The sequence below is a fragment of the Microtus oregoni genome, unplaced genomic scaffold, assembly GCF_018167655.1.
Source record: "Microtus oregoni isolate MIOR12 unplaced genomic scaffold, Mior012 000015F_ref0000493, whole genome shotgun sequence".
In the NCBI taxonomy this organism is placed as follows: Eukaryota; Metazoa; Chordata; class Mammalia; order Rodentia; family Cricetidae; genus Microtus; species Microtus oregoni.
In genome coordinates this window covers 24,558,388-24,578,230 of record NW_024543074.1, presented here as the reverse complement: position 1 = coordinate 24,578,230, position 19,843 = coordinate 24,558,388, and the positions used below count along the sequence as shown (strand labels likewise).

General features: G+C 42.0%; 1 protein-coding gene across 1 annotated transcript; it reads right to left on the bottom strand.

The window, feature by feature from the left end:
* Positions 1-4,915: 4,915 nt before the first annotated feature.
* LOC121457005 (olfactory receptor 3A1-like) lies at positions 4,916-6,022 on the bottom strand. The gene has a single exon (XM_041665615.1). The coding sequence runs from the start codon at positions 6,020-6,022 to the stop codon at positions 5,075-5,077; it is 948 nt and encodes a 315-aa protein (XP_041521549.1). The 3' UTR covers positions 4,916-5,074.
* Between the last annotated feature and the right edge of the window lie 13,821 nt (positions 6,023-19,843).

Here is a 19,843-nt window from a genome sequence, read left to right as displayed (position 1 = left end):
ATAAGCTTGGCAGCTGGGTAGGACTTTTAATTGCCTTTCTCCATTGGCAGCTTGCATAGCACCTTTGAATACTATTGGTAGTTCTGATTTTTGTGATGATTATTGATGCCTATGTAGGATAAACAGGAGATGATCTCAAGACATCCTAATCCTTGTAATAGCAATCTGTGTTCCAAGGAGATTTATGTTTGCTTTTTGAGCACACAGGAATGAATTAATTACCACGAGAAAAGTTTTTGCCAAATTGTGCTGTGATGAAATATGCCTAAAATAAACTACTTGGGGTCAGATTTCTGAAGTTTGAATCAACACACACCAGCTAATAAGTCATGCTGAATTGAGACGTCTTCTTGCCTCCCACAGATTGTTACTCTAATAGCCATGAAGGTCACTTGACAGCCTCATCCCCCACAATGACAGATAGTGCTGGATGTAGTACCCTAATCTAGCAGTTTTACTCTTTCAGAACCAAAAATACAACCTTCTGCCCATTCTGGGCTCTAAAGTCTCCACTGAAAACTGGTTTACTATTCTAATAGGCCAACTTTGCATATGACTTCGCCCATCTGTTTGTCACTCCATTGTCTTCCTTCTAAATACTTAGTGTTTGACTGTAATATGATGTGGGGAGTTTCTCCTCTGGCCCTGTTTGGCATTATTTGTGTCTCTTGTACCTAGATGGCATCTCTTGCCCCAGATTTGAAATCTTTCTCTTTTATTGGAAATATTTTCTGTGTCTTTGGTACCTAAGTCTCCTTCTTTATGCATATACTATATAAACTGAGTGTTTTACTGTGTCTTACAGATCTCCTTTGTTCCTGCCAGTCACATTTTTGTCACTGACTTTAACCAAATGGTCTAATTCTTCTCCTTCATCTTCAAACCCTAGTATTTCATCCTCCATGTGATCCATTCTATTGGTGATGCTTTCCACTGACTTTTGTATCATTTGGTTTATTGAATTTTTCTTTTGGAGAATCATTGCTTTTTCATCAGTATTTCTATCCTTGTTGAATACTATTTTTATCTTGGATCGACTTCCTTATTTCATCTAACTATTTGTATTATTATGAAATTTATTCAGGATTTTTCTTGTGTATGTTGGGGGGTTTCCTCTTAAAATTCTTTCACGTGTGTGTGTCTTTTTTGAGCTCTTGGATATAATTATATCATTTTTTTCAATTATCTGCTCAGAATCTTCTAAGTCATTGTCATGGTAGCCATTGCTATGGAACTAGTAGCTTTTGGAGGGGACATTTTATCATGAGTGTTCCCGACACTAGTGTTTCTATATTGAAATCTATCCATCTGGAGTATTTATTGATTTTTACTTTCTGCAAAACCTGTGTAGGATTTTTCCCCCATTACTTGATAGTGTACCTGCTTTGTGGACTTTTGCTAAGCTCATTATTGTTAAAAATTCAGTCATGGAGAGACTTGGTATTGATTCACCTATAGAATAGTCAAAGGTGATCTCATCTGGATCTCAGGGGCCATGGTTTCTGACCTCATAAACCAGATTCCATGCTGTTTGGTGAAGGTTGTTCCAGGGACAAGGGCTTTATGCATCCTCCAGGCTCGAGAACTGGAGTTTGTAAATGCTTAGGAATTTATATGAGTGTTAATTGCATGAACTGGAATGTGTGTGGGTGTGTGCAGCATTGTGGATGTGCACCAGTGTGAGTGGCTCATAGAATTTCCTGCTTTCCTACTTGGGGAGTGTGCACTGGGATGTATACTGGAAACAAGGTATCACAGGTGGTCATGCATTCCCAACTTCACAATCTAGGGTGTGCGCGAGGTAGAAATTGTGTGAGTGTCGGTCCCAGAACACCTAGCGTGCTTGGCTAGGGTGAGTAACTGAGCATCAGAATTGTTTGTATGGAGCAGAAGGTCTGGCTGGGGACCTCTTGCTAATCAATTCAGGTCAGTTCGACAGGGGGAAGTCATGCCTAGTACTAGGAACCTACTTAACTACCTGGAGCTAGTGACATCATAGATCTTTGAGGAAAAGCTATTACTGCTACAATACTAAGCCACCATAATTTCCAACTTCATTTTAAATATATATCCTTATACCAGTAAGTGTCGCTCCCACCTCTCGTTATAGAAGCTTCTCTGTACAGCAGACTGAGACCATTACAAAAACTACAACTAGTCAAGATGCAGAAACGACTAACCTTGGAATGCCCAGGCCTGATGGATACATCTACAACACAGTGCATGCACCTCAGGGGCCATCACAGAAGAGGTACTGGAAATATTGTACAAGCCAGAGAACTGAGAAGTCTACCATCGATTTTTGTCTCCTAGAAATTACAGGGAAGCTACATCCTTGGTATCTCAACAAATGGGCTGCCTAAGCATGATGTGAACAATAATAATACCCATTGACATGTTATCATGAAAAGGAGAAACCTCACAGAATCCCGCAGCCTAGACAAAGAACTTCAAGAAAGTAAAGGTTGCTGACAGAGGGAGAATAAGTCTTTCCCAAGAATGAGTCCTCTAACTGGTCATTCAGTACCAAGTGGTCAGCCCTGCAATCATGTACATACAAGCAGAACTTAATGGACACAGCAAGTGTATTCATTTATTTATACATTTATGTATCTGTAACAATACCAATAAGAAATCATGAAATGGAGAGGGAGGAGGCATGGAAGGTGTTGGATGGAGGGAAGGGAAGAGTTGAAATGATGTAGTTACATTTTAACTATTTTTTTTTTAATGTTCAAGATCCAGTTGCTGCCATGGCTGGGTTCTGATGAAGTTTCTTCTCTTGGAGTCAGACCTTCCTACTGCATCTTCACATGTCAGGGAGCATGGACAGTTGAGGGTCCTGAGTCTCATGAGACCCCCTCATTGGATTACAACCCCACCACAACCTCATTTCACCGTCATCACTGACACCTTTTTTTTTGCTTGAAAATAAATATTTTTCCAGGTTCTGGCTTTATAAATAATGTTGCTATGAACATAGTTAAACAAATGCTTTTGTAGTATGATAGAGCATCTCTTGGGTATATTCCCAAGAATGGTATTGCTGGATCCTGAGGTAGGTTGATTCCCAATTTCCTGAGAAACCACCACACTGATTTCCAAAGTGGTTGCACAAGTTTGCATTCCCACCAGCAATGGATGAGTGTTCCCGTTACTCCACATCCTCTCCAGCAAAGGCTATCATTTGGTGTTTTTGATTTTAGTCATTCTGACAGCTGTACTATCCTGAGTGAGATAACCTAGACACAAAAAGATGAATATGAATATGTACTCACTCGTTAGTGGACTCTAGCCATAAACAAAGGACATTAAGCCTATAGTTCGCAAGCCTAGAGAAGCCAAATAACAAGGTGAACTCAAAGAAAAACATATATAGATCCTCCTAGAAATTGGAAGCAAACAAGATTGCCAGGCAAAAGTTGGTAGCATGGGGGTGGGGGTAGGGGTGGAGGTGGGGCTGGGGGAAGGGAGGGGGAGAGAGAAGGGAGAAAGGAAAGACTGGAGAGAGCTTGGGGGAGTGGGAGGGTGGAGATGGAGGAAGGGCAAATATAGGAGCAGGGAAGAAGGTATCTACATTAAGGGAGCCATTTTAGGGTTGGCAAGAACTTGGCTCTTGAGGGGATCCCAGCTAGTCCACGGGGATGTCCCCAGCTAGGTCCTTGGGCAGCAGAGCAGAGGGTGCCTGAACTGGCCTTGACCTACTATCACACCGATGTTTATCTCGAATGTCACCATAGAATCTTCATCCGGCTACAGATGGAGATAGAGACAAAGACCCTCATCAGAGCAATGGACTGAGCTCCCAAGGTCCAGTTGAAGAGCAGAAGAAGGGAGAAGATGAGCAAGGAAGTCTGGACCTCGAGGGGTTGGTCCACCCACTGAGACAGTGTGCCTGTTCTACTGGGAGCTCACCAAATCCAGCTGGACCGGACTGAATGAGCATGCGATCAAACCGGACTCTCTGAATGTGACTGACAATGGGGGCTGACTGAGAAGCCATTGATAAAGGCACTGGGACTTGTTTCTACTGCATGTACTGACTTTTTGGGACCCTAGTCTATTTAGATGCAAAGCTTCCTAGGCCTGCTTGTAGGGGGGAGGGCCTTGGACTTCGCACAGGGCAGGGTTTCTGGCCCTCTCTTAAGGAGGGAAGGGGAGGGAGGAAGGTGAGTGGGGGAGCGGGAGGGGAATGGGAGGAGGCGAGGAAGTGTAAATTTTTTAATGGAAGAAAGAAAGAAAGAAAGAAAGAAAGAAAGAAAAGATATTTTTTAAACTGTTGAGAGTTTCATGTGTATCCACAATTATTTCAATCATGTCTACTTCCATCACCCCTGTGGGATTCCCCCTGGAGTCCTGCCCCAGCACATCTGCTTCCCAGTTACTTGTCTTCTTTTCCTTTTAGAGAAATATCCCACTGTGTCTAATCAAAGTGCCTGAGGTGGGGTCACCCACACCCGTGGGAGCACATTTACTTTCTAATCACCGCATCTCCAAATAAGTCACATCGTGGATGGAGGCGTCAGGGATTCTACAGATGAATTGGGAAGGAATCGCTATTTGAGTCATATCATGAAAAATACTTACTTGAATATAATCAAACTTAAGTGAACCTCCAAAAACTGTATCTCAAGACAGCAATTTTTAATATAATAATGATTTTTAATTATTTACAGTTAAACATTAGAAGACTTTATTTATAACTGCTACCAAATATTTGGAAAGAATAGTTCCATTTACCATTGTAATAATAAAATAGTGTAAATTTTATGTAGAATGTGAGAAAATATACATCTAAATCGCAACTTTTATTTCATTCAGCTCCAAATTTGTATTTATCACAACTTAAATAAATACTTTTGGGAAAATAAAACAAATCTCTAAGGAAAAAATCTTGTATCAATGTATTTTTTTTTTTTACTTCCCCTTGAAACAGGTCATCGTGCAGCATAGGCTGCCCTCAGAGTTGCTGTCTGAATTTCGCATCCCACTGCCTTCATCCTCATGTGGCAGGATTACAAGCGTGCACAACCATGCCCAGTTTATACTGTGTTTTCTTCCCTCCTAATCAGCCTCATGCCACGTCTCGCTTTCCTGTCAGGACCCTTCTCAGGGCACCCTGCACATCAGGGTTCCTGAGGCTGTAGATGAGTGGGTTCAGCATGGGACTGACGACAGTGTTGAGGATGCCAATGCCCTTGTCCTTGTCTGAAGCCTCCACTGACCCCAGCCTCATGTAGCTGAAGACACCTGTCCCATAGAAGATGCCCACCACAGTGAGGTGGGAGCCACACGTGGAGAAGGCTTTCTTCCTGCCCTCAGAAGATCGGATTCTCAAAACTGCAGCTGCCACATGGATGTAGGAGGTGACGATGAGAATCACAGGTGCACCAGCCATGAGGACCCCCAGACCAAAGAGCAGCAGCTCATTGAGCTGGGTGCTGGAGCAGGAGAGCTGGAAGAGCTGGGGCAGGTCACAGTAGAAGTGATTGATCACATTGGGGCCACAGAAGTTGAGTGTGGATATGGCCACAGTGTGTGTTAGTGCATTGCTGAAGGCACAAGCCCAGGATGTGGCCACCAAGATCCTCTGGACTGTGTGGTTCATGCGGGTGCTGTAGGTGAGGGGCCGGCAGATGGCCAGGAACCGGTCATAAGCCATGGCTGTCAACAGGAAGCAGTCAACACCAGCCAGCAGATGGAAGAAGAAGAGCTGTGTGAGGCAGGCTCCATAAGGAATTGAACGCTTGTGGGTCAAGAGACGACCCAACATTGAGGGAACGGTGACACTGATACACCCCACATCCAGCATGGACAGATTCCCCAGGAAGAAATACATGGGAGTGTGAAGTTTGGGTTCCACCAAGACAGCTGCCAGGATGCTTAGATTGCCCCCAACTGTGAGCAGGTAGGCAAAGAAGAAGATCACAAAGATGGCTGGCTGCAGCCCTGTTGACTCTACCAAGCCCAGAAGAATGAACTCAGTAACTGCTGTTCCATTGCTCTCAGATTTGGACTCCATGAATTCCTGTGATAAGACACTTCAGAGTAGAAACGATCCATCTTTACTATAATTAGTTAATAAGAATGCACAGGTACATTTTCATACGCTATGCCTGAAGGTAAGCTTATGTGTGTCCCAGCTGTAGTGTGGTAGCTTGAATGTAATTGGCCCCCATAAGCTCATAGGGAGTGGCACTATTGGGAGGTGTGACTTTGTCAGGGAGGAAGTGTGTAACTGTGGGGGTGGGCTTGGAGGTCTCTTTTGCTTGAGCTTTGCTTGGTGCCACAGCTACTTCCCGTTGTCATTGTCTTCCGATCACTATGTAGCCAGCACCATGCTCTCCACCATATGTTAATGCACTAAGCCTCTAAAGCTGCATGGTGTCGCCTCAATTAATTGTTTTCTTTTATAAGAGTTGTCATGGTCATGATGTCTCTTCACAGAAATAAAAACCCTAACTAAAACAGCTGTTTTCTCTCCTCTGACCAAACCTTACTTATTATCTCCAGTTCTTGACTTTTACCTCAAAACCTAACTTTTTCATTGCCTGATGGTACCATTACTTCAGACATTTCTCCACGCACCATGAGAAGTAGTTAATGGATAGAGAAGATGTGAGATATAAAATAAAACAAAGCCAAAAATGCCTACTGTGAAGCTGTCTAAGTAAAACTCAAGAGGGAGACAAAAACATGGGAAACTCAGAATTATGAGAAAATTAGTAAAGTAGGAAAGGTAATTAAAGTCAGTCATGATACATGAAGGAGGTTGATTCAAGTTGAAGGCCAACCAGGCAACACAGTGAGAGGAGAGACAATGGGAGGAGAGGCAGGGAGAGGAGCTACCCATAAATCAAGAATTTTTAGATAAGTATTTTCAGAACATTTACCTTCTATTTAACAAGCAAATGCCTTTCTTTGACTTTACTTTTTGTGAATTTTTTGTTTTTTCAATTGCAAATGTATTTGTTTTCTCACCTTTATAACTCTTTGAAGATGTCATATAATGTGTTTTGATTATATTCACCCCTACTTCCACTCCTCCCAGATCTGTGCCCCTTCCCTACCCAGTTTCATGTCCTCTGCTTTTTTTTAAGCTATCTAGTACAGTTTGTGCCACCCATATACTCCTGGATGTGTGGCCTCCGCTGGGGGGTGGTCTGCCTACCGGGAGCCATACCCATGAAAATTTAATTTTTAATCATCTATGTCTTCATTAAAATTAGCTTTGATACACTCACTTAAATTTCTGTCTTATTATTGGTGCTGTTGTTGTTGTGTGTTCTTTGACAGGTTCTTGGCACCACACATGGCAGTTTTTACTTGGATGCTGGGAATCAACCTCAGGCCCCCATGTGTATTTAGCAAGCCCTAGACTGACTGAGCCATGTGCCAAACCCCATATTTATAAAATGCCTGGTTTTCTAACTGGAAAACTTATTCTTTCTAGGTGTGCTTTTGTGTGATTGCTATGAGGCTGTCAGAGGAAAGATTTATACAAGGAATCCAGCAATATGCCTGCTGGTCCGGCCGCTAAAGAGAGGTCCTTCTAGCCAGGTGCCCAAGAGGAACATCTTAAATCCAGGCATTACATACATGCAGAATAATGAAACTGAATCCCTTTTCCTCACCATATATGTAAATGATCTTTTTAAAACGTACTAAAAGACCCAAAGAAAATATAGGGAATTGCTATAAAACAATAAGGGAAACACTTCAAGACAGCAATATTGGCAAGGTGGTTTTATGTAAGGTCCCTTAATCACGTTCATCAAAAGTAAAATAGACAAGTGGGATATTAAAATCAGAAACTTCAACATAGCAAAAGAAACGGAACATACAAGAAAGTCAACAACTCAATAGCAAGCACGCAAGTCATCTAGTTTTTTGCTTTATTTCTCTTAGGAGTTATGCCTCGAAGTACAGATTTTAGGTTAAGAACTATCAGCTGATTCATAAACATAGGCCAATTAAAAGTGTAGCTAAGAACTAGCAAAGGTGGATCTAAATAAAGACTATACCAAATAAAACCAAACCTGGAAACAGTCTGAATAGGCAATTCTTAAAAGAAGACACACGGCCAACAAGGTTGTGAGACAGACTCCCTTCTCAGCGGCCCATGTCGGTCATACCATGACTACAAAGCTCCAGAAAGCATGAAATGTCCCGCTGCTCATGCAACAGGAACAGAGACTCACTGTTAGAAAGCTAACTTGGCACTTTGGGAATTTTCTTCTGAGCTTGTTGGGGATGGAAGGTGATAAAATGTGAGTTGCCTCGTACGTTCAGGAGAGACACCAGCAACAGGTGAAACTCCCTGAGTTCTGGTCCCCATGTCCTACCCCAGCAAAGCTGTTCCAATGTTGCTAAAGCTGGTGAACCATGATGCAAGGGCTTTCCTGGTGCATAATTGCATGCTCATCTCAATACAAATGACTTTGGCAATGGTTTTTTAAAAAAAACAAAAAAAAACAAAAACAAAAAAAAACTAAAATGCTTAAATTTTGAAAAAATATTTAGTTATTTGTAATGATGAACATTCATGTGGACATACATGTGTGCCATGGCTCGTGTGTTTTTGTGTTATGTACATAGGTCAGGGGAGTCAGTTCTCTTATTCAACCATGTTAGTCCTGGGAATTGAACTCAGGTCATTGAGCATGGTAGCAAGTGCCTTTGTGTGCTGAGCCATCTTGCTGTCCCACAGAGAGCAATCTTAATGGCATATAGCTAAACATGCCCCGTTTCTTTTGTGAAGACAAATGATAGCTGTTGGTAAGATGTCTGTTTATACATGCTTTAGTGCTATCTCTAAGTAGAGGTTTTCCTTGCTGACATCCCACTTCCTTTTCAGTTCTCTCTGGGGCAGGTCCGATTCTACCCCACTGACCACCTCTTCTCTCCCAGTCAACAGTTGGTCCTCTAAATACTGAAGACATCCCCTGTCTCCACAGTTAATTTTCTGTATGCAACTTAGGCAGAGCAGCAGCAAATACAGGCACTCAGGGATAGTTGGCAGAGTATCAATCAAAATCTCAAATGCCCACAATATAGTGACTAGCTGCTCTGTGTGTGAGTTAGGTGGGGGACATTCAATTTGGTAACCCCCTTAGTCAATGGTCACATTCATTGTGTCATCCTGTAGGTCCTACGCATAGACCTAGAACTAATTCAGTGTCATAAGAATCAACAGATTCATTGGAAAAAGACATCCACAAGGCATGTCAAATAACCAAAGAATAAAGTCCTCTGGCTTGCTCTCTCCAATACAAGTTAACTCAAGCTGAAAAGGTGTTGTGCTCTTCAATCTCCTTTCTCCACAGCCTTCTCTAACTGTTTTGCCTAGAATGATTTCTTATTCCAAGCTCTAAACTTCTTTGTCTGAATGAAAATACACTTGCCTAATGGGGGTCTTCCTGGTTCCCCCAGCTCTATCTGCTCAACCTAGTTCAATCCTACCTCCCGACTCTACCTGTGCCCTTCCCGAGTCTCTGCTATCCACTTCTACGCCGCTGCTCCGCAGGGCACAGCTGCACTCCACTGTGGCTTGTGGGAAGAGCTCCATCTGGTTTAGCTTCACATTTCCAATGCCTGACATCATAGTTTATATACACTGGGCTTTCCATATTTCCAAAACAAATGCAGAATGAACTTAGGAACTAAAGCCACAAGACCAACATGATTTCAGCAAGGGGGCATTGAACTGGACTGTAGGGGCTTGGAAAGACTGTTGGATGAGCCAGAAGCTGTGTATTCTCATGCATCCAGTCTGAGACACAGACTTTCTTAATTGAGCCTTAACATATTTCTGATGTTCTAGCCAAACCCTATGGGTCTGATAATAAAGTCTCAGGCCCTCAGATGAATCAAGATGGCTCCTTGAGATACTGGTTCAGGCAGAAAGGCTGGATTCTCTGAATGTGCTTATCTGCCATTAGCAACCATTAGCAGGTTTCACCCAGGGAATTCGCCCAGATGGCAGAAGGGCCCTGGCCAAGGTCACCCTAGCTCTTTCTTTCATATGAACAAGACTTTCCCTACTGAATCCTCTGAAATAAGAGGTCTTCCTCAAGAAGCAGAAGGGAGCTCCCAGGAGAATTTACTCACCTGCTGGATGTGCTGAGGTGAGCAAGGCTTCTCTGGAAAAGAAAGGAGAGGGGGAGGCACTGTGCAGGCCCTAGTCCCAGAGATCAAGGCAGGGTCATATATAAGAAAAGGAGTCAAAAGGGGATGAGATCATCCTGCCATGGGGCCCCATCCACTGAGGAGTCACTCTCCAGGGACCTCAGAAATTAGCCACCCAGGAAGGAGTTTGGGGAACTGCAATCCAAAAAGTAAACCAGGTCTTTAATGAGCCAAATAATGATGTTTTGTGGTTTTTAACTTTTTTGAAAAGGTCTCACACTCAGTTCTCTAGTCTACCCTCATATTAGTTCCAGGATCATAACAAAGAAGTTTCCAATCCCATTTTTTACACGAGAATAATGAAGTCTCGTTTATTTATCATTTTCCCTTCAGTGTGGGACTTATGGTGGTGCCCACTGTGCTTTTATTCTGACTCTGACCCCAGTGTGTACTCTGAGCAGAGAGAAACCAAGTCTCAGTCTTTTATTTGACCTGGAGATGAGAAAGGGGCACAAGAAAAAGGGGCTTCTTTGAAATGCAGATGCCTATTGAGTCCTCATGAGTGCAACGCCTTTGCCCTCAAGGCTCTGTTAATAGAGGATCCTGAGGGGCGTGGAGGGATTTTATAATGGCATGACAGTACAAGTCCTGAGTTAGAGGAACCAAAGCTAGAGATGCCACCACACACTATGATTCTCCAGGGCCTTGGAAGCTGAAGGTCCTAATGATGAGATTAATAGCAGATGGCATGGGCCTTGGCAAGCCCTCCCTCCGTGCTCCAATCTCAGTTAACAGGAATTTCCAGCCATGATGGAGACCGTGCCTTTCCTTGGCTACTGGTGCCTCATTCCCTTTTTATGACTTTCTAGTGCAGCCTGGTGTAAGATGAAAGCAGTGACGTAGCAAACAGACCTGCTCATCTTCTCAATGAAAATACAGCAATATTTTCATCCACCAAGAGTTGGTCTGAAACTTAAATTAGTCATACATAAAGTACCTATTAAGATATCAGCAAATACTATGACTGATAAAATAAAAAATGATAGTTATGTTGTTGTTGTATATTACTTAATCTTCCTGAAAACTACCTAATATAGCTTCAATATTTTCCCAACTACAGGGAATAAAACAGGCTCAGCAGTGCTTTAGTATTTTGCCAAAGTTGATGTGGTGGAGCTGGCACTCAAATTTTCAAACATTTTTTAATGGTTATAAGGGGAAACTCATGCTACAAGAGTGGGAGGTCTGACTTCCTATCTGTCCGGCAGAAGCATGCATAGAGAGCACACACCTGGGTCCTCCCAGTTTTTCTTCCTGGGCTCCAGGTAGCCACACCTTAACTAGATGTGATTGGTTGACAGAGTTTTCCCATCAGTATGATTGAGCATCTTTTGGGTATATGCCCAAGAGTGGTATTGTTGGATCCTGAGGCAGGTTGATTCCCAACTTTCTGAGAAACTGCCATACTGATTTCCAAAGTGATTGTACAAGTTTGCATTCCCACCAACAATGGATGAGTGTTTCCCTTACTCCACATTGTCTCCAGCATAACATCATAATATAATATCATCATAGCCCTTCTGAGTGGTGTAAAATCATATCTCAGAGTTGTTTTGATTTGCATTTCCCTAATGACTAAGGATGTTGAACATTTCTTTAAGTGTCTTTCTGCCATTTGAGATTCTTCTGCTGAGAATTCTCTGTTTAGTTCTGTACCCCGTTTTTAATTGGATTATTTGGAATTTTGATGTCTAATTTCTTGAGTTCTTTATATATTCTGGAGATCTGTCCTTTGTCTGATGTGGGATGGTGAAAATCTTTTCCCAGTCAGTAGGCTGCCTTTTTGTCTTATTGACTGTGTTCTTTCCTTTATAGAAGCGTCTCAGTTTCAGGAGGTCCCATTAATTTATTGTTGCTCTTAGTGTCTGTGCTACTGGGGTTATGTTTAGGAAGTGGTCTACTGTGCCCATGCATTGAAGGCTACTTTCCACTTTCTCTTCTGTCAGGTTCAGTGTGGTTGGATTTATATTGAAGTCTTTAATTCATTTGAACTTGAGTTTTGTGCATGAGGATAGCTATGGATCTATTTTAATTCTTCTACATATTGACATCTAGTTTTTCCAGTACCATTTGTTGAAGATGTTTTCTTTTTTAGTCTAAAGTTTTATACCTAAAACACTTTCTATCATAACTTGTGTTACTATCCTAAAAAATATCATTGTAGACCTTCAACTTCCTTAGCTATCAGGGAAACGCAAATCAAAACAACTTTGAGATACCATCTTACACCTATCAGAATGGCTAAAATAAAAAACACCAATGATAACTTATGCTGGAGAGGACTGGAGTAAGAAGAACACTCATCCATTGCTAGTCAGAAAACTCAGAAAATTGGGAGTCAACCTATCTCAGGATCCAGCAATACCACTCTTGGGAATATAACCAAGAGATGCCCAATCATACTACAAAAGCATTTGTTCAATGATGTTCATAACAGCATTATTTATAATAGCCAGAACTGGAGACAACCTAGATGCCCCTCAGTGGAAGGATGGATAAAGAAAGTGTGGCACATCTACACAGCGATAAAAAAAAAACAATGACATCTTGAATTTTGCATGCAAATGGATGGAAATGGAAAACACTATCCTGAATGAGATAACTCAGACCCAAAAATATGAATATGGTATGTACTCACTCATAAGTGGATTCTAGCCATAAACAAAGGAGGTTGAGCCTATATTTTGTGATCCTAGAGAAGCTAAATAAGAAGGTGAACCCAAAGAAAAACATATATAGATCCTCCTGGAAATTAGAAGCAGACAAAATCGCCAGGCAAAAGTTGGGAGCATGGGGGTAGGGGTAGAGTGGGAGGAAGAGGAGAGGGGGAGAGAGAAAGGAGAAGGGGAGGGTTGGGAGAGCTTGGGGAAATGGGATGGTTGAGATGGAGGAAGGACGGATATAGGAGCAGGGAAGACAATATCTTAATTAAGGGAGCCATTTTGGGGTTGTCAAGAGGTTTGGTTCTAGAGGAGTTACCAGGTGTCCACGGGGATGTCCCCAGCTAGGACCCTGGGCAGTGGAGGAGAGGGTGTCTGAACTGGCCTTGTCCTATAGTCAGACTGATGACTATCTTGAATATCACCATAGAACCTTCGTCCAGCAACAGATGGAGATAGAGACCCACATCAGAGCACTAGAATGAGCTCCCAAGGTCCAGTTGAAGAGCAGAAGGAAGGAGAAGATGAGCAAGGAAGTCAGGACCACAAGGGGTTGGTCCACCCACTGAGACAATGTACCTGATCTAATAGGAGCTCACCAAATCCAGCTGGGCTGGGACTAAACAAGCATGGGATCAAACTGGACCCTCTGAATGGGGCTGACAATTGGGGCAGACTGAAAAGCCAATGATAATGGCACTGGGATTTGTCTCTACTGCGTTACTGGTTTTTTGGGATCCTAGTCTATTTGGATGCATACCACTGCCAGTGATCCCTCAGTCTGCCCCAGCCATACAATTGTAAACTGTTTGAAGAAGTAAAGAAAATTTTGCTTGTTGGGGATTACAAATTGCTCCTGAAAAAAAAATACAAAGAGGAGATTCTACCAATTACCTAGGTTATAAAATAGGTTTACAGAAAATTAGACCCTGCCTTCAGAATGGCTGGTTGCTATTTCTTTGAATGAGTTTGTTGATTGACAATTGATGTGTGAAAGTCCTTCCACTGAGGGTGCAGTATTCCTAAGAAAGTTGGTCTGGGCTGGATAAGAGAGCTAGCTGAGCAGAAAACAATGACCAAGTAAGAGAGAAGGCTAGAAGTAAAGATTCTTCATGAATAGGGGAAGAGGAAAAAGAAAAATCTATTTTCAATAAAAGAAAAATGTTCTTCAGAAAAAAAAAAGAAAATTAGACCCTGAAAGGTGCAAATTAGTAGAGACCTATTACAGACTCTTAATGACTTCCAAAGAATGCTAGGAGCCATTTTCCATTTTAGGCACACTATTGGGATAGGTCCTGATGACCTGATTAATTTAAACAAAACCATAGATGGTGATAAGGACTTCAGTAGTCCAGGGAATTATCAGCAGAAGCTGGGAGAGAATTGGCTTTGATTGAAGAGAAATTATAGAAGGCACATGTGGATCATTTGGATCTGAATCTTAACTGCATTCTGGTCATATTACCCTCCAAACATTCCCCTACAGGAATTTTAATGTAGAGGGAAGATATATCTTGGAATAGATATTTTTACCACATAAACTGAGTAAAAAAATTAAAAGTTTACATGGAAAAAGTCTCTGAGTTAATTCTAAAATGAAAATTGAGACTTTGTCAATTAGCAGGAATAGACCCAGAAAAAATTATAGTACTTTTTAATAATGATGACATTGACAAATTATGGGAAGAAAGTGAACCCTGGCAAAGAGCTTGTAGTAATTTTTTGGGAGATTAACAACAACTATCCCAAAGCAGGAGAATTCAACTATAATGAGAACAAAGTGGATCCTTCCTCGCATTGTATGGGACAACCCAATAACTGGAGCATCTATATTCTATACTGATGCAAACAAATCAGGAGAGACAGGTTACAAATCAGAAAATTTAAGTAAAGTGAATCAACACACTTATGATTCTGTCAAAAAGTCAGAATTATATGCTATCCTCATGGTACTGAGGTATTTTAAAGAACCTCTTAACATAGTTACTGATTTGCAATGTGCAGAAAGACTTGTGTATATTAAAACCACTGAGTTTATACCAGATGATACAGAATTAACTTTTTTAGCAAAGATTGCTTTTATTTTTTATTATTAAATTTGTTTTTTAAACTACCTTTTCTCATTTTACCCACCTATCCCAGTTCCCACTCCTTCCCCTCCTCCTGCTCCCCCCTCATTCCCCTACCCCAACTGTAGTGCAGAGCCCACACCCTTCTTATTTCATCTTCTGAGAGCATTCACTCCTCAATACCTACTTTCTCTATATCCAGGAACCACTCTGCTTCTATGACATGACAATATATGGAAGAATAATTTAATTGGATTTACAGTTACAAAAGGATAAGGGCCTTTGATGGCAGTGCACCAAGCTGTAGCCATGGCAACAGAGCAGGAAGCTAAGGGCTCACTCTTCAACCACAACCACAGAGTACTGAACTCGAAATGGCACACGTCTTTAAATTCTCAAAGCCTGCTTCCAATACATATTACCTCCAACAAGGCAACACCTCCCAAACCACCCAAATAGCACCATCAATTGGGGATCAAGTATTCAAATGCTCAAGACTATGAAAAATATTTCCTTCAAACCACCACAACAAGTATTGCCAAAATCTGTCCATAGTGTTTGAAGCCGAGTACAGTCGAGCTGAGTCTCAGTTAACATTAAGGAAGAACCAACGATTAAGAGTTTAGGGAAGAGATTTGAGACAGGAAAACAGCCAAGACAAAGTCCTGATTGCTTATATTCCACACATGAGGTCACTCAGTACTTGTCTGGCCATGCCTTGTTTGTTTCATTTAATGTAACTCCGGTTCCATCCACATTGCTGCAAGGGGATAGATTTTCGTTTTCTTTAGCCTAACAGTATCCAACAATGAATATGGACCACATCTTCTTTATTGACTTATCAACTGATGAACTCTCAGAGAATTTTCAATTCTTGGCTGCTGTGATACGTTCTTCAGCAAATAAGAAAGTGACCAGGAAGGACTAGGATACTAATGCTGTGGTTTTATTTTTCTATGTGTTCGTGACTGTTTGCTTTATAAAACTTCCTCACTGATTTTTCAGGTTCATTGTATTTCATAAACATCATTGCTTCTCAGTCTGTGTCTGGTAGTTACATCTTCTTGATTCCCTATATGCCTTCCAGCGCTAGTTCATGCTTTTGCGACCTTACTTTCTGTTTGTTTCTCTTTTAATGCCCTCTAGATACTATGCTTAAGAGAAATAATCAGAGATCCAGGTGATTTTATCTCCTCTGTGCATAATAGTTTGCCACTGATATTGCTTATGAGATATCTCTACGTGACTTGACAGGCCTTGTATGTACTCCTGCTTCAGCATCATCAGTGTTGACCTTGCAAGCATGCACCGCCATATCTAGCAAAGACTAAACAATTTTTTCAAAGTGTTTGGAATCAAACTGAGGGCTCCATGCATGCCAAGTGAGCATTCTACCACTGAGCTACAGTCATGCCCTTGATTTTTTAAAAACTACCTTAACTTAGTACTTGAAGACTCTAGTGTTTTGAGACTTTCCAAACCTCTAACGGCTCAAGCCAATTTCAGAACTTGTGAGTCGTTTATTTCTGACTTAGCTTTACTCCTAGGGAAACTTGAAGGTTTCTGTGTAATGATGATTTGTTTTACTTCCTGTAAACAAGATTCATTTCCCAATTCCTTTGCTGCCAGATATTAACGTTAATGCAATTAATTATCCATGTTCATCTCAAGTAACTATCTTGGGATTTCTCCCCAAGGCCTCTTCAAAACTAATAAATAACCCTTTTCAGCCCCATTCTTCATGAGTCTGAGGTTCAAGCATCAATTCTCAGATCCCTGGAGCAACCTCAACACAAGGAGTCTTAAATTCTGTCTCCTGATTTGTAGGACTGAAGACACAAGGAACAAGCCCCTACTCCCCAGTTATAGCAAATAGGACAAATCACAAAATCCTATTTTTAAAAAAAAATGGGCTGAATTTTTATCCTATGAGAAAAGTGAAGGCAGCAGACCAGAGCCACCACACAGAGCAGTGGGTAAGATCTAAATAGCCATAGCCTGCCTCTCTCTCTCTCTCTTTCTCTCTCTTTCTCTCTCTCTCTCTCTCTCTCTCTCTCTCTCCCCCACCATCTTCTCACTCATAGGATCTTACTCCAAAGTGCTATCACCTGCCCTGCCTGCTGTTCTCCATCCACAAGGAGGGCTGCACAGGTGAGAGAAGGAAGCTCAGAACCGTGGGCTCCCCACTCACCATCACACTGCTAGGGAGAACAGAGGATGTGCCAAAGCCTGGTTTTTTTTTTTTTTCTGCAAGCCTAGAGTTCTTGTTTAGCTCACCCTACATTCTTTCCAAACACAGCCAAGCACAGAATAGAGGGCTTAAATCTCCAAGGCCATCTAAACACACCCACAGCAGGGTCTAAAACTTTTATAGATTCAGATTGGTGTTTCGCAAAGTACAGGGGTCAGAAGTGCCCAGTGCTTGCTTAAAGGGACTTGGTTCTCAGTACAGAAACACTGCTGCAAGGGAAGGGGCTCCTTTCACTGGCCAGTTTCAAAATTCTCTCCTTCTCCCTGCTGGTAGTCTCAGCCAAAACAAATACGCAACACAGAATGCCAACACCCCAACCTCTCTCTGGCTCATGTCTGCCATCCAATCACCAAGTGACCTTAGGCAGTCACAGCTCAGACACTGTCAGGCACTGTCAGGCCCTGTGAGACCTACCTGAGCATCCATATGGGCTGCAGAAAGCTGTGGCAGTGTCTGAGCAGATCCAAAAGACCATGCTTCCCCCTCCACAGTTAGATACCTCTCCTGTAAACGGTCTTGAACATCACTACTCCACTTTAAACATCCTATGGGTTTCTGAGGTTTCTCTGGGTGCCTTCCAGGATGAGGAATCTCCTCACTCCCCAGGTCTCTGCTGGCACAGCACTTGTTGGGGTACCTACCTCCTTCTGACCCCTTGTCTCCTGGCCTGGACATCTCCTCCCTTGTGTGGAAAGTCCAAAACAGTTCTCTCCCATACTCCTCTCTCCTGTGCAGCTGCAACTCAGGGTCTGTAATAGGCTAGCTGCCGCCTCAGCATCCCAGGTGTTTCTCTGCAAACACAGGATGAGAGGAGGCTGCTCTTGTCTTAGGAGAGAGCAGAGCCTGCCCTCAGACAGGGAGGGCCTGCAAACCCTGTTGCTTCACCTTTCTCCCACCCAGAAGCAGAGTTTCCTACTAAAATTGGGTGAAAAATATCAGAGAGTTGTACTGGTTAAAAACAGGTAGCCCTTAGACCTTTCCGTAAAGACCTCTTCAATTCATAATGGCATTAGCTTGGAAGAGATGTGCCCACGTTTGGCGTTTCAGCTCTTTGTCCAGAACTCTAGGTGAGGTAAACGTATTGACCTTCTAAACAGTTCTGTCACCTCATCTGAGAGACAGAAAAAAATGCCTGTTGTAAACTAAGGGACTTAGCATCATCTAGCCAAATAGAAAGTGGCAATTTGTGTTTTAGCAAACTAGGAACTTTAACAGCAAATGTGTGTTTTTGTGTTTTTTTCACCAGTGCTTTTCTGTTACTTTTGGAAGCTTCCCCTTTGGTGTGTTTAACCCTTTCTCTCCTCTCCATCTATTTCTGGTTTTGTTGTTGTTGTTGTTGTTGTTGTTGTTGTTGCTTGTTGGCTTTTGTTTTTGTTTTTCAGTAAAATCTGTTCTCACGGGCTATTTCTGATGTTAGATTTTTTTTCTCTTTACATCTTACACTTTTGGCTTTTGTTTATTCTTGGCTTTCATTTTTGTCTGCTTTCTTGTTTGTTAGTTTGTTGTTTGAAACGGGGTGCACTGTGTAATTCTGGCTGGTCTACAACTGCCGTGTAGAATAGGCTGGACTAAACACACTCTCTGTCTCCTGAGTGCTGAGATTAAGAGCCAAAAGAACCAAGCCAGGTGTCTTGGCTCAGTGTTTTGTTTTGTTAATTTTGTTTTGTTGACTGTCTCTGTTGCTGGTCTTTGAGTTTTGTTTCAGGAAAGAGGTGTTTTGGTTTGGTTTGTTTGGTTTTTGAGAAATGATCTTTTTACATAGATCATAGGTTGGCTTAGAACTTGTTATGTCAACCAACAGGCCTCAAACAGCAAGGATCATAGCGCCTCTTGCCTTGTCAGTGCCCAGGCTGCAGCATACTGCTTTATACTGGCAGGCTGGAAATCAGACCCAGAGCGTCCCACATACTGGGCAAGTGTTCCTTCTACCAGGGATTCGCATCTCCAGCCCCTTGCCTGCTTCTTTTCTCCCAGCTTGGTCTGTAGAATGAAGTTCAGGACAGCTAAAATTGTAAAGTGAGAACCTGCCTCAAAAAGAAGAAGAAGAAGAAGAAGAAGAAGAAGAAGAAGAAGAAGAAGAAGAAGAAGAAGAAAGGAAGGAAAAAATACTTAAGGAGGTATAAATATTAAGTTACTAAGTTACTCGATATTTTTTAAATGGCAATAAATTATAATATTAACTTAAGGAATTTTCCCCATCACATTAAGTGGATAAGGATAATTGGATAAAAATGAAAATAGGAACACAAAACGTTCCAAGGAGGTTATATTTGCTTGGGGGAAATTATGGTATGATTTTCCATCACTTTGAGGCACTGTGGGGGTGAGGATCATTATACAGTTGGACCTGGAGCTCATAACTAAAGCTCCAACCTAGCACACACAGACACTGGATTCAATCTAGGTCTGAGATTATTTTTAGGAATGGGGGAAACAAAGTCTTGTTATGTTGTTAAAGCTGCCTTTAACCTCCTAGGCTCAAGTTATGATCCTCCGCCTCTTGAGTAGCCAAGACTATGGGCAAGTGCCATCACACCTAGCTCTAAGATCCTTTTTTTAAATACTTATTTATTTATTAGGTATACAGTATTCTGTCTGTATGCTTGCCTGCCCCAGAAGAGGGCATATGATCTCACTCTAGATGGTTGCTGGGAATGGAACTCAGCGCCTCTGGA